At 35.7% G+C, this 15,459-nt stretch overlaps 1 protein-coding gene across 1 annotated transcript in view; it reads right to left on the bottom strand.

The window, feature by feature from the left end:
- The window catches only part of LOC104522300 (lipopolysaccharide-responsive and beige-like anchor protein), a gene marked incomplete at its 5' end in the record, with an annotated part of 30,058 nt that extends 25,237 nt beyond the window's left edge, over positions 1-4,821 (bottom strand). The window contains one exon of the mRNA XM_010164543.1: positions 4,654-4,821. Coding sequence (XP_010162845.1) covers positions 4,654-4,821 — 168 coding nt within the window. The remainder of the gene's footprint in view (positions 1-4,653) is intronic.
- Between the last annotated feature and the right edge of the window lie 10,638 nt (positions 4,822-15,459).

Here is a 15,459-nt window from a genome sequence, read left to right as displayed (position 1 = left end):
CTGAATCATCTAAGGCTAAAAGCAAATCACTTAAAGAAAGTATGTGAGAATTAATTGGATGGGACTTATTCTCATTTTTTTCCAACTATTATTGCTAATTTAAAAATCATCAGTTGTCCTTAATTGCCGCCTACAAAGATCATATCAGATGATATTTTTTACAAAACTATTTAAAGAATATGGTTAAGCGCTTTTTTATAAGCATGGTACAAAATTTAGTATGCTTCCTAAGGTTCATAGGTCCCTGTAGTAAATCAGTGATGTATTCTCCAAGTAATATTTTACCTTCCCACTATTAACTTCATCTCTTTTCTTTACACTTGTGTTTATGCTAGGTACATAGGGGTATCAGTGGAGAAACTGACTTTTAATTAGGAATGCACAATGCATCTCAGATTCACGATAAACCTTTGTTACACTATGCCAGAAACAAGAGGAATTTCTACTCTTCTGACCAAGACACTAATGGAATACCCACAAATCAGTTCAAGATACAAATTATTTTCTGTGGATTGCACTTCACCTCTTAATCAGTTGCTTGTCTGACTGGCTTAGATCCAATTCTACTTTGTAGGGGTTTTGGGTTTTCTTTTTGGTTTTGTCTTTTTTTTTTCCATTCTTGGACAGCTACTGCAAAAAGAGAGCAGAATTTGTGATAAGAAGGTGCTATAAATTCTCTCCAGAACAGTTGGATGACATTTATCTGTGCTACTGTGACTCCTTGCCTCTTCCATACAGCCAACAAAAAAGCCCTTCCTCAGCAGATCCTGTGATTGGGAGTTTCACAGATCAAAACATGGTGTTCAAGAACAAGTCAACATAAGGTAGGCTATAGTATACCTCTGCTGGCAAATACTGTATTTTCCACCAGAAAGAGATGTGATATTTACTGCTTGTCAACTGAACAGCAACTTCCCTCTGCAGTTGTAACCTCCTTCAGTGAGATACACAAGTACAAGGATCAGAGTCAATGAGAACACCGCTAAAATGGCTTGAGGAAAAAAGAAGAGGATGAAGGAATGGTCTCTGCAGGGATGAGGAGCGCACAGATTTGCCAGCAGATATACTGGATCTCTTGCCTTGCTTCTCACTGGTTGCAGTTCCCTTCCCCCACTGGCTGTGACTCAAACCCTTCCCTCTTGATCTACTCCCCTCCCTCTGAGATTTGCCTTTGAATTATGCAAGCTTTGCACTCCCCAGGGTTTATCTGCCAAAAGGTAGCATGTGGCCCATGGTTTGCATTTTAGTTTAAAATTTTCTATTATAGCAGTCAGATCCTTTCAAAATACTTTACTTCCTTTATTCCCATAGGCAGAAAGAATGGCAGGAAAAAATTGTTCACAGCAGTATGAGAGGATGTAGAAGTTCTACATTTTCAGTTAAAAAAAAAAAAAAGAAAGGTGGAATATGGTTTTAATCAAGTAGTTTTCCTTCCTAGACGAATGCTTCCTTCTTGTAATATATATAACCTGACTGCCTATAAAAATAAAGGTGCCAGTTGGAGTCATTTAGGAGACCTAAGGAAATTCTGCATTAACCTAAACTCCTCCACTCCTTAGTTCCTTCCACTATTATTCTGTGTGTGGCCTCTCCTGATGAGTTAGGTCACCAATATCCATACATATATCTGTGAAGATACTTCAGAAACACATGCATCATAGACTTCTCATTACTGATGTGGTCCAGGCTTAGCATAGACTATCTATGTGGAGAAATTGCCATGGTTTAAGCACATGTTATTATTTTCACATGATACCTAAAAGACTCAGTAACTTGCAACTCTCAGATTATATAGAAGCTTCTCCTTGGTTTAGGTTTGGAAATAAAAAAATATTTTCTGCTACAACTGTCAAGATTTAAGGACCCAAACCCTGCACCTTATTGAGAGGAGAAAGCCAGAAGTATCCTTTTTGAAACCAAGAAATCCAGAGTAAAATTTCCAGTTTAATAGTTGCCTAATAAACAGATACTAAATCTGAACTGTCGTGCCTGTCTAAAAATACTGTTAATTGTCCAGATCAGAAACTCATTTGACCTCTAACCAGGAATTTGGTGGAGAAAAGAAGAAATATTTTCTGGCAAGCTGACTGAAGGAGAGAAATAAATGCTGACTGAAGCTGCTCGGCAGCACAGAACGTTAGCGCAGGTCCTCAGGGAGATGGATTAGTAAGCAGGAAGAAGTTGAGACTGTCAAAGGTGCATGATAAATTCATTTAGCACATAGATATAGAATGATTATGCACATAGATACACACACAAACAGATTTTTTATTACTTTCACCTCTACTCATAAGTAAAAACAGGATAACTCACCATCGGTGATGATAGTAATTAAATCTCTGCACTGCCAATATCATATCAGAGCTGATCATATGTAGCATTTCAAATTACATATACATATTTACATAATAAAAAATATGATTTACAAAATACATGTAAACAGCAAGGGATAGCTAACTAAACAGGAATCTTTTTACTGTTTTACTGACCTGCTTAAAAATACTAAATAAAAATATTCCATTGGACCAATCTTCAAGTAACTCAGAACGCGAGTGCTACAAGATACCATTCATTCTGTCGCCTGTGGTCATCAGCATGTATTTTTGACACCATCAGTAGTGTTTCGAAATTCTGCTGCTAAGCTACTCCATTATTATGAACTCAACAACACTGCTATTCTTCCTCTCCTGTTTTGATTTTTATACGTCACTCAGTTGAGGCAGCACAGAAGAACTCAAAACCAAGAAACGTCGTGAAGTCCAATGAAAGCATGACAAATTCAAGAAATTTGGTAACAAAATATATTAATATATTTATAGAAGTACAAAGTGAATGCCTCTCTGAGATGATCCACGCTTACAGATTTGTAACTTCCCTGGTCTTAAACTACTTTTTTTCAGGCTATGACACAAATAAAAGAGATCACAGTTAAACTGATAATAGAAGTGCTCTAGAAAAATTTAAAACTACATAAAAATTGAGTATGCAGACGGCTATTTTGATTAGTATTACCTAAATTATTAGTTTCATAAAATAATCAATGATGGTTGATTTAATACCAAAATTAAGAACAAATTACACACAATGCCCAGTCTATTTCTCAGCTCACACTTAAACCTAGCACTTCAAGAGTGTAATAAATACTCTTACAAGGTAAGAATATTTCCTTGTCATTGTACAGTGGACAAACATTATCAATTAAATGAAAACATGACAGGGTGAATGTCTAGTACTCTTGGGTCAATAGCTGTTTCAAATCCAGATGATGACACTTTTTTCTTAAAAGCCAAGTGTTCCAGTATCTCTTCTCTTAGCTCAATTAAATGTATTTCTGTGCAACATCCATATTTTAGCTCAAAGTGGACGAAGATGTAGTCTGCAGACTGACGGTAACCCATGTAATGATGACATCCAACAGTCACTTTTGGTACTTAAGCCAGTCCTTGCATATTCCTACATGCCCTGCATACCCCCAAAATCTTCCCAGGGCACCCACAAGCCAGCTACAACCCACGGTGTTGCTATGGTGTGACTTTCTCTACAGAGGCTATCAAGGTGCCCCATACAGTCAGATGGCCACTATGTAGAGAGAAAATAGTGTTACTTAAAATAATAATTGCTCATGTCCCAGACCTTCTTTCAATAAGCAATAAATAACAAAAACTTCAATTAGGATTAGCCTCGAATTCTACAATGAACTTCAAACCTAATATTTATAAGCAGAAAAGTCTTCATTCTTGTTTTCATTCAGTTCACACGTATTCCCTGTTGATATACATCTAGCCAACCTTTTAAATAAAATTGTTGATGGCATTCAGATTACTTTTTTCTCAGGGACTCAGAGTATTTTATAACTAAGTATCATTTACATTTATTCTATAGTTAGTATACTTGCAGCTACACTTGATACCAATGTATTGTCTGATCAGAGGACATAAAACCAATCAAAAAATCTGTTTTAGTCACCCACTCCACCCTGCCCTTTTTTAAAAAAACCCCAAACAACAGCTGTTTAGATGGAGGAGGGAGGAGCCCACAATATCCTAAGGGATACTTCAGCAAATAGATTTTTCTGAATGGTGCTGAGTCTGAGTGAGACTACTGATCTTTCCAATGTTTAAATATTTACTTTTCCACATGAAAAAATAAATGACAAGTTATTATTAATTTTATAGTAAGCCTAATAAAAATAATAGAAGCTACAAAACTACGGTGTTTGATGTGTACTACATTTGTAGGAATGTATTAAAAGAGAATTGTTAAAACTGTAAAAGTAAATTCAGGAGTGCGAGCCAAATCAAGGCTGCTCACTGTTTTTTGCCACTAAGATCCACTATTAGTGAACAAAATGACTGCCCTCAGCAACTGAAGCAATCCCTGAAAAAATATATTTATTTTTATATCGGCATCCAGTTTGTGCTGAATCCAGGTGCACAAAGTTTGAGAACAACTTGCATGCTTGTTCTCTTCATTTTGCACGCTGTGACAACTGGTTCAGGCACCTTGCATTTTACTGGCCTGTAGTCAAACCACGAGAGAATGCAAAGATTTGAACATTCACTGGTAGCCTTGAATAACGCGCAGTCTTTACACTTTCAACACTGCAGCGGTTAACAAAGATTTTCCTTTCCTATATTTAAAGTACAGACTTACCTCTCTCAATACGGAATCCGTTATTGAACTTAAATTAACAGCTCCTTCATAAGTCAAATAGTAGAATACATTCAGGGACCTAACAGCCTCTGGCCCTTGCTGTTTGTAGCCAAAAATCAGATCAATCCACTGGTGAAGCTGGCAGGAAACAAACTCACTTTCTAATGCCTGTTAAAAAACACACACAAAATACATAAACTTGAGTTTGCCAGTTAGCCATCATTTACAAGTAGTACAAGCATTTTTTTTAACAGCATACAAAACTATCTTAACAAGTCTAAATACAGAATTGATTAACAGTATTTTAGACATTCTATCAAAACAAAAAAGGTGGGCCCTGTGATAGATGCCAGAGTCTCATGCCCTACTCTACTCTCCACTGACCAGAAGACCTTGCTTTTTGAACTATAATAGTGGGAATAAGAAAAAAAAAGCAGTAAGTGGAAAGCATTTATGCATTTCTGGACAGCTGGGCTATGCTTTTATGAACGCTCAAGATGAAATTGTGCTTTTCGGTGTGATCAGCACGGTGAACGGTAACAGCATGATAACCTGTTTCTGACAGACAGCGAGAAGGTTGATAGACTTGGAGATGTTAGAGTAGAAATTATTTAACCAGCTGAAATATCAACTTACTCTTATTTTTATGCATTTCTCGTATATATCTGTTATATAAATCTACACAGAAACAGTACTACGCTGAATGATTAAGCCACTTTTCAGAAGATGTTATCCAGTTACAACTCAATCCCCAAGACAAAAGCATGCAAACAATAATGAATCTCTCCATAATGGCATTACATGCAGCCCAAATATATTAAAAGATATCTTAAAAATCATTGTCATCTAAAGAGCTAATTCATTTAGATTAAATCACTAGCAAGATTTGCTTTCTCTGCTATATACAGAGGATTCAATATATTTCTTATCTAAAGGAGCAAATGAAACAACAAAGTCTGATACTCTCTTCGTCAAATGAAACAAACAGCATTTTCCTTGTAAAGGAAATTCCTAATTTTGAGCAGAGGAAGTTAAAATTAATCTGAAAAGCAAGGAAATCACTCTGCAATTTGCACACAAAAATGATGGGTTTGTTTCATTAACCGATGCCTGAAAACAACATTTAAATTGACACATAAAACCAGCAATTGTCTTAATTTGTGTGGTGCACTCCACACAAAAGCCCTAAATATGTTCAAATTAGAGCAAGCTGCTTGATTGTCACTGCAGTCTCATGTCATATTAATGCATGACAAACATTAAACCATACACTTAAATGGCAATTTATATCATTTAAATGTTTACTGCCACACCAGATCATCACTCATTTAAATGTGATTTCTGACAGCTAATTTCAGTTAATTTTCCTCGATTCACTTAATTAGAACTTTCAATCAAGAAAAGACCTGTACATATATTTGACATCATATCATTCTTTTTTATTATTATTATTTTTATTAGGATTCCCAGCTACTGAATTGCTGAAAGCATTCTTTAAAATGAATTACCACACAGTGTTGTATCTCCTCGGATGATCATATGGAAATACCTCACAATATATATGCTTAGACAAGATTTTTTCTTGCTTTCTTTTTTCTTTTTTTATATTAAAAAAACCCCAACCTTTAGACACAGATACACAATTAAAACTATAAAAAACCACAAGCAGGCCAATTAAAAATTAATGATTTCAAAATTGTTTAATAAGAAAAAGCCAGTCAGGAGTCTCATGAGTGTCCATAATACTACAATGTGCTGCCATAAAATTCTACATGGCTCAGCAAATGACAATGATATGAATTAATTTTCTTGCTATCCTGCTAAAAAAAATTAACCCTAGAATATACTTACTGTTATCATTATAACTATTTAATGTCAGGAAAAATAGCATTAAGAACTTGTTATTTTTATGTATATGTATTTAATATGTGCAGAAGTTGTTCATATTTTTCTTCTCTTCAAAAGCTACGTTTGTAATGGGTCATATTACCCTCACAAAGCATTTGGACATGAATAACTAAAGGAGTATCACTTGGCAATCTTCTCAGATTAACAGATACATAAAACTCGCTTTTCTTAAAAAAAGAAAATTAAAACACGTTCTTTGCCTTTTCACAGAGTGGTTGGGAGACATCCTGAATTTACTTCTTTTTCAAGTTTAAAATTATTTTACACTTGTAATTTATACAGATTCAAAAGTAGATATTTTTCTTCTTTTTTTTTTTTTTCCCCACATTAGGCCATTTTAAATCTTCATTCTTATTTGCCAAATTACAAATAAAAGGGCTAAATGAAAAAGACTAGAGTCAGCATCAATACCCAGGACCCTGAAAGACAGATCAAACACAGAACACAAACTCAAAGGCTAAATAAGCTTGCCTGTCATTTCAGGTTCACACTTAAGCTCTTGGTTGGAGGGAAGTGCTTATGCTATGACACAATCGATAGAGGAGCAATAGTTAACAGTCTGTATAATGATGAAAAAAAAAGAGTAGACTTTCAAGGAAAATAATACAATGTACCAGTATTTGTGATGCACTTTATAGCCACACTGGTATATACTATTTAAGTATGGGTACTCCTTAAATAAATAAATAAATAAATAAATAAATAAATAAATCTGAGAAGTTAAAAAGTTCCAATTTGCAAAACTATAAAGTTTTAAAAAGAAGGGGGTTGGGGTTTTTTTTGTTGGGTTTTTTTGTTGTTTTTTTTTTTTATGTTAGTCAGCATTTACCTCCTGCAAAAATAAACCAAGGGTATTGAATGCTAAGCATTTAGGATTACTTAAGCATCTAGGACAGCCAGTGCTCATTAAGGCTCAAGTTAAATACGGCATGCAGCGATGGGATACTAATATCCTTCCCATGTTGCTCTTAAAGCAAACCAATCAATTGCGCTCCCACAGCAGGCCAAGTACATCATTTACTGTGTGCTCCGAGGAGAATGTGCAAAACAAGAAAATCTTCTAAAATGCCCAGCCTAATACAGTAACATTCAATCCAATTGAGTTATTGTAAAATAAATCAGTGACTAATGCCCAATTGTTAAAGGATCAAACAAGGCCATGAAAAGACTATCACGTGAAGCCACACACAAATTGTCAATTCTGTCCGTGGGGACTCATATTAACTTTGACAAACTGTCTTGGGGCTGATATCTGTTTCTTTAATGAGATCTATTAGGCAGAGACTAAAACACTTGAGATATGCTAAAAAGTACAGTATACAGATGTCAAACACAAACACCGATTAGTAACTTCCATTTCTCCATTCCCAAGGTAGAAATGCTTCAGACACATCAACAAATTGAAGATTTGATCTTACAGGGAAATTTTAGTTTATTTAATATTTTTTAAATGCACAATCTGATGTCACAAAATATTTGCAATGTAAACTATTTTTCTCTAATTACTCTTGATTTCATTATCTTATGTGCATCTTTTTCTGCCTTGTTTTCCAAAAGGAATGAATGGAGAGTAATTTCCTGCTAGCAACCAAAGACTAATATCAGTCTAATACTGATACAAATTATTTGGCAAAATGTGGTCAGAACAACAAAAACATAAAACTATCAGGTTAGGAAAGATTTTTCTTTTTTTCCAGTATAAATAATCTAACCCTTTATTATGATATATTTTCCCAAACAATATTATACCCTTGGAATCAAGATTTGCATCTTTAAAACTGGCTTTTGTCCTCTACTTTTCTCTCTGGTTTAGATTATGTAATGACATATAGTATATGAAATTATGTCCATTAAAAAGGAATATATACTGTGCTTGAGATTGGGATGTTCCAATGCTGAAATGAGATTAAAAGACTAATTGTATTTCTTTTCACCAGCATAGATATTTATTCATAATCAATCTATTCAGAAACAGAGCACAGACTTGCCTTATTTCTATGCTGATTAAAGCAAAGCAATCTTGAAGCACAGCATAAAGCATGTTACTCTTATTGAAAGACAGAAAAGAAGTCCAGCATATACAAAATGTGTTTCATATAGTTAAAATGAAAGTAGAAACTTTGCTGATAAACCAAAACTGCTTCTCATATATGAATAATCTTTCCTATTCACTCAATTTAAAAAACACAGAAACTCTAGGATTATACTGCATTGGCAAGTAAGAAATTACAAATCTCAAGTACAAATAATTGCCTATTACCTTTAATGGGCTAAGTATTGTAATTTCTCTTTGAAGTAAGGCATTTCCTTTGAAACACTTAAAATAATTGAGTTTCTTTTTTTATGTTCCAGTTGAGAAATATTTATTTCTGAACAGAAATGCATGAATCAGGATTTCACACATTACAAACACAATTTTGAGTGAAAAAATACTCTTCTTGAACACAACAAAGCACCCGCATAACTGCAGTACCAGGTAACTAAACTAAGTATGTATTTTACCTTGGAAGTATGTGTGTGCACATGCATTTAAAAAAACCCCAAACCCAACAAAACCAAACAACTGGAATTATGTTTGCATGTGCAGACTTTCAGACACAAGTTGGTAATGCTGCCTTAACATTGATATATGACCTTTGTAAGTTACAATGAAGAAGGCTGTTTTTTTCAGCCTAATTAGAACTGTTTCAAATTTTCCTGCTAAATATATGATAGAAAGTCCTTTCAACTTTTTCTTTTTTATTCTAGAGTTTCTTTCCATGTCAACCTTGTTCCAATCAAAATATGTTTTGAATTAAATTATTTTGATTCAATATGTGGATCACATTTCACTTCTAAGATTTAAAGTCAAAAAAGGAAAAGTTTAGGCTGTTCAAACAAAGCAAAAGCAGCCACTTTGCGGAAAGCTATTCACATTTACCAAGACTGACAAATTGTTTGTGTGCACCATTAGGTCTAGTTTCTGCAATAGTTGCCAGATTTCCTGTCCTCCTAATAACATATTAACTCTTGAAGTGCTGGTTTTATCTTTTGAGGTTTCTCAGTAACCACTAGTATTTAAAAGTTCATTACCAAACACACTTTCACCAGCAACACTTTGATCACACAGGTAGACGTCTCAGGGAAAAAAAAAAAAAGTATAAAAAGCTATTAGGAAGATATTGTACTCAAGCCAGCCTTGAAGATGTCAGGAGGAGGAGGAAGAGGGCAGCAGATGTACTAAGGAGAAAACTCCGTGTTCTGCATGAGGTAATACAAACTTCAAAAGGATGAAGCAGACATAAGAACTGTTTACATGACTAGTGGTTTCTAACTTGCTAAGTAACTGTTCCAAGCAAATGCATATAGTTTTATTTACTATATTCAGCAATTTGTTTTAAACATTAAATACTCAGAAAGTAAGCAATTACTTTACAGCTTACACGTTATAAGAACTATCTAATTTTTCCTTTTGTTTTTTGCTGGGCTTTTTTTGGTTTTGTTTTTTTGGATTTTTTTGGTGAATGTGCTCCAGAAAGCACACTGTCAATGTATTCTTCGTAACTGTTATAATCAAAGCTGGTTAGCATTTTACTCTATTTCTCTACTTGGTTACCAATACCAGGATAAAATAGAACACTGGAAAAATATAATCTTAATAAAAAGATTTAGCTTGATGCTTTACTGAAGACGACTGATCTTCTAGAACAAAGGATATCAACAATCTGAGAAGCAGCTCAGACATAGGAGATCTCTAGAAGATAAACTTCCCTCCTCTGCTCCTTCTACTTCTCTGTATTTAACAATAAGGTACCAAGTAATGACAAAAGAGAAATTTTGTGTAATAGTGTAACTTAATGAAACAAAATTTAGCAGCAAGGTATTTTCTCCATAAACAGCACGTAAACAAAGAAAAATATTTTGCAATCTAATGACTCAAACTCCTACCTGAATTTAAGTAACTATTACCAAAATAAGAGTGAATTAGTAGCATGTTTAGCTAAAAATCTTGAGCACTTCTGCATCTTTTGGTGATTTCTATATTCAGTCTACGACTGTTATTTTGTCGTTTAAATGGACAAGTCAGACAGCTGTTACGTATTTTATAAAATGAAAGCTACATTTCCTTTGAAATTCAGCTTTAATCTCAACTGAAATGCCTATCATTAGGTGCCAGGAATAAAAGATTTAGGTGAATATGAAAACTTGCCTTGGAGCATTCTTAGCTACTCTTTCCATAAAGGGTGATCAACCTTAAAAAAATATTTCTTAGTATACCCATGATAATCTGCAAATTTAAGAGCAATAGTTTAAGGCAAAATTGTTACAATTTACCATGAACAGTATATAGATAAAGAGACCAAATGCTGCAATTTTTTTGGCTAACTTTCAAAGTTTAGACACTGTTTAGATGCCAACAGTGAAAACATTTACACAGATGTTTATCTTTACTCTTGCAAGCAAATCCACAGCCTTTGTAGTAGAACAACTTAGAAAGGTGAAGTAAAGGACCCTAGCTTGCGGGATCTCTAAAGTTAGACAAGACACAAGCATATATATGGCTGTTAGAACATTTAGAGATCTAGACTTAAAAACCACAAACCTCCAAAGATTACACCATAGTGTAGAGAAACTGAAAATGGGTTAAATAAAACCGACACAGGTCCCAAAGCAGTGTCGTTACCATGTCACATGGTGACTAAATGCTGATTTGCCACGGTGCATGTAATTGGTATATCCTTTTCCTTGAGCGTGCACACTGGTACTCAAGAGTTAATGAACTATAAATTCACGTGTTGGCTTACCTCACTTGTTCACATATTCCACCGGTCATGGTTGTGACAGTACTAACTTCCTCATTGAAAAAAAACCAAAAAACAAAAAGAGTGGGCAAAACCTGTCTCAGCCAACTGGCTCCACAAACCAACAGATGCTTTTCAAAAGGCATACCAAGAATGGCCCCTTCCTAATTGATTTCTTCTCAGCCAGAGGTAGAAAAGATACAGAAAAACTGTGATAGGAACAAAACATGATCAAAAAGTCTTTATTAAATTCCCCTACATGAAAAATAATATATAAAATTCATAATTAATTACAGTTGTGGAATCACACAAATGGCTATCATTATTCCTAACTGTGATAATACTGATGCATGTGGCTTGTGTTTGTCCTTCCCCAGAGACACAGAGGAAATCCAACCACAACCAGTTAGACCGTAACCATTTATTACTACAAATATGGCTAAAAGCAAGTATTTATAACACCAGGAGGTGTTACTGATTTCCTCACCATTTCCACCTCCCCCCACACTGCCCCTGCATTTTTTTGGCCACATTTGAAATGTTTGCTACGTTGTTAGAGGATTCTCTCCTCCAGAAGACTCAGCAACATCTTGAGGCTGAGAAAGTGATTGAAAATCCCTTTTGAAAATCCTCACACACAGCACCAAAAGGAGGCAGGAAGCTCCCTCCTCCCTGAAATTCAGCAATTCCTCTCCCAGTTCCTCCAGCACTTGTTTGCATGAAGACTGACAGCCTGGATCTGGAACCTATTACTCATGGAAGCACAGGCTGTTAACCACACAGCTGACAGTTGGCTCAGTCACATTAGTTTAAATGAAGTTTTGTGTTAGAAAAAAAAACAAAACACCAAACACCGAAATCCCACAAAACATGACAGTACTTCACAATGCAGTGTTGTGTACTGATCAAGCTGACTGAGCTGGCAGTGAAGCTGTGCAATCGTGTCAGCATCCCACGTTGCCAAGCTAACACGTCTTTCCTCTCAGAAGGTTAATGCAGGTACACTGCTTCTAACACTTCAGCTAACTTGCATACTTCTAGCCAAGGGACTTCTGCGTGGCACCTCCCTGAGCCTTGTCAACATTGCAACATCACAGTTGCTTCCCAGTGTCAAGCATCAGCCAAAGACAAACTGAAAGGTCAGAGTACTACACACTTCAGAAAGGGCATTTGTCATGCTAAACAGTGATTCACCTTTTTACGTTACAGATTCTTTCCCCTTAAGAGAGAGGTGCAAAACATACACTACAAAACTTGAAACCACATAAAATTTGCTTGCCTTTGAGGTTGAACAAGTTTTTTCACTGAAGCTAGAAACAGGCCAAACTCTGAAATTCAGGAAAGTGTTATGAGTACACTTACCCAGTGGTGGGGCTTTAGCTTACTCATGCTAAACGAATACAGAGCTAGCATAATTGTAATGTAATATACAGTGAAACTTAGTGAGTGCAGTGAAGGTCATGAAGTTTCAGAAAATGTCTGAAACATGAACTGAACTTCCACAATCAAAATGCAAAAAAGGTTTATGTGAACACAGACAAAACTGCACTTGAAACAGCTTTCATGTTAAGTATTAGGCTGGGTACTACCATCCCATTTAATCTTCAAAATAAAGCTTAAGCCTACGCATATTGTCTTGTTAATGACAGCACAGTACATACTTGAGATAAACTAGTGATTTTTTAAAATGAATTTTACATCTAAACTGCTCATATATTTCTTCCTTCTGATTTACACTGTAACCTCTAAAAGTCAACTGCTGCTTTATTTTTGCACTCTGTTTCAACAGCTTGCAGCATTTATACTGTGCTTTGATGTGTCAGTTGTATACGCAATTCACAAGAACTGTGATGATCAACAAGTATTAGTATGCATGTAAGAGGAGACAGAGATGGTTGCAAACACATGGTCTTCGCTGCAAATAGCACAAGCAAACATCTTACAAGAGTTGTAGAGACTAATCTAATTTGTCTTTGAAGCCAGTTCTGGGGGGAAAAAAAACCCAAAACAACGTTCTAGAAAAATTTGTTTAAGATTAGGAAATGGTATGACAAAAGGTCAAGGAATTTAAAATTTAAAACATAGTTTAGATGCAAGTCAGGCAGACAAGTCATTTCAATCTTGTCATTTGACTTGTCTGCTAATTCACAGAATAGGAAGCATTCAAGAGCTTTTGGAGAACAGACCACAAGATTTACAAAGGCAATTAGGGTACCACATCTGAATAAATCAAACAGTTACAAAAATAGGAAACAGCACTATATTACCACGTGGCACAAATGTGTAACCCACTCTGGGGCTAACACACATAGATAAGCACAGAATTTGCTTCCTTGCAATGATTATGAACAGCAAAGCCCTGATCTCTTCTACAGACGCTGTGAGTGGTTGCTTAGGATGACAATACAAGGTATGTTTGGCAATGACTCCTTAAAGTTGGCATTTAACTGGCATGACAAAGGAGAACCGTGATTTGACTTTAACAATGACAAAGAAAGGGAGAATTTGTACATCAAGGACGTTATCAGCTTCCTACATCCAGCATTGGAGAAAAAACTCAGATTTGTGGAAGACACTGTTTGGAAAATGAAATGCTCTTTGCAAACTTGCCCAAACACAGCAGGATCTCATTTAACATCTTGTTCTGGCATATTTGCTAAGGAAGCTACCAGGAAGTCTGGATCCAGACGAACTGGTGCTCAGAGCGGCTCACCTTCTATCAAATACCCTAGGACAAGAACTTCCACAGTCTCCTGATTAAGGAGGACACTGCCCCAGTCTTGACAGTTTTTTATGCCCCGTTCCAGTGGATCCTCGGGGATGTCTCGTGCTCTCTGGGAGTAGTTTGGCTAGTGCTGGAATTTGTAACAGAACAAAGAGCTCTTAAGAGTCAGTTTCAATGCTTGAAAGAAATCAAAATGAAAATTGATTGTATTTGTAAATTACTTCTTAAAATGTCCATCCTTAGAAAATGCAAAATCTCTCTTTTTTATTCTAATTTCATCATACATTGCATGTTGAGTTTCAACTAGTTTTGCTTATAATGCTTTCTTGTAGATAGTTTAATTTCTTCTAGATTTTATTCCCTTCTTTCACTTAAACTGCTTCAAATTTCCACTATGACAGCTGTACATGGAAAGACAAGTGATATATTGAGTATATTGAGCATGTTCAGGAAATCAAGGCGTAAACACCTCCAAGTGCAACAGACATTCTGTAGCCAGCTGAGAACAAACTTTTCATAACCTTTATATTACTCTGCTGTGAACCGTGTTAGTGGGAAGGGCATAGGAGAGGAATTCTATTAACATTCGGAGGTTATACAGTGAAAAAACATATGGTCGGTTACTAACATTTTAATGAATTAATTTTTTCCAGTTATAAACTAAATAAGAAAACCCTCAACTGTTTCTTTATATCAACAATGTAATTTTTTTTCTTCACAGATGGCCTAAAAAAACCCAACACTTAAAAATAAAATTAAAATATACTGCAATAAACCAGTATTTAACTCCCATCTTTCAAATAACCATTTAATTCAGAGGCTGAACTCCCAGAGTTCAGCTCTTGCTCTTTACAGGGCAAAAAAGCAAACAACTATCTACGACATTACTTCCCAGTATGAAAAAGGAATTTTTAAAAAAAACCCCACCAAACAAAACCCAACACAATGTTATGCAATGTTTGTAAGTGGAAACAACCAAATGACAAGGTTAATCAAATAACACTGTAACAGAACTACCTAGCCTGCCCAAAGGTAACACTAATAGGTGAATTTTTAAAAACAAAATCCCACACCCGTGGCGCACGCAAGCTTTCTTCCCCAGAGCAGGACAAGGACAAGGACGTGATCAAGTCCTTGTCTCAAAGTCAGGGTTGTTCAGAGCCATGACGGACTGATCGTACCCAGGAAAGCTGAAGGTCCCCACAGTCCCTCACCGGGTCCCCCAGCCACACAACAGAGCAGATCCCGCCAGTGGTTGAGGCCCCTTGGCCAATCTCTGGAACCTAAGGCTGAAGTTCACCTCTTGGCAGGGCGTAAGGGAAATTAACACTGGTTTTAAAAAGTCTGGTAACTCTCTGTTCTCCATTGTACCCGTTGCTTTGGAGGACAAGT

This window comes from Antrostomus carolinensis, unplaced genomic scaffold (genome assembly GCF_000700745.2).
Source record: "Antrostomus carolinensis isolate BGI_N321 unplaced genomic scaffold, ASM70074v2 scaffold20053, whole genome shotgun sequence".
In the NCBI taxonomy this organism is placed as follows: Eukaryota; Metazoa; Chordata; class Aves; order Caprimulgiformes; family Caprimulgidae; genus Antrostomus; species Antrostomus carolinensis.
The sequence above is the reverse complement of the archived record's forward strand: the minus strand, read 5'-3'. Positions and strand labels throughout refer to the sequence as shown.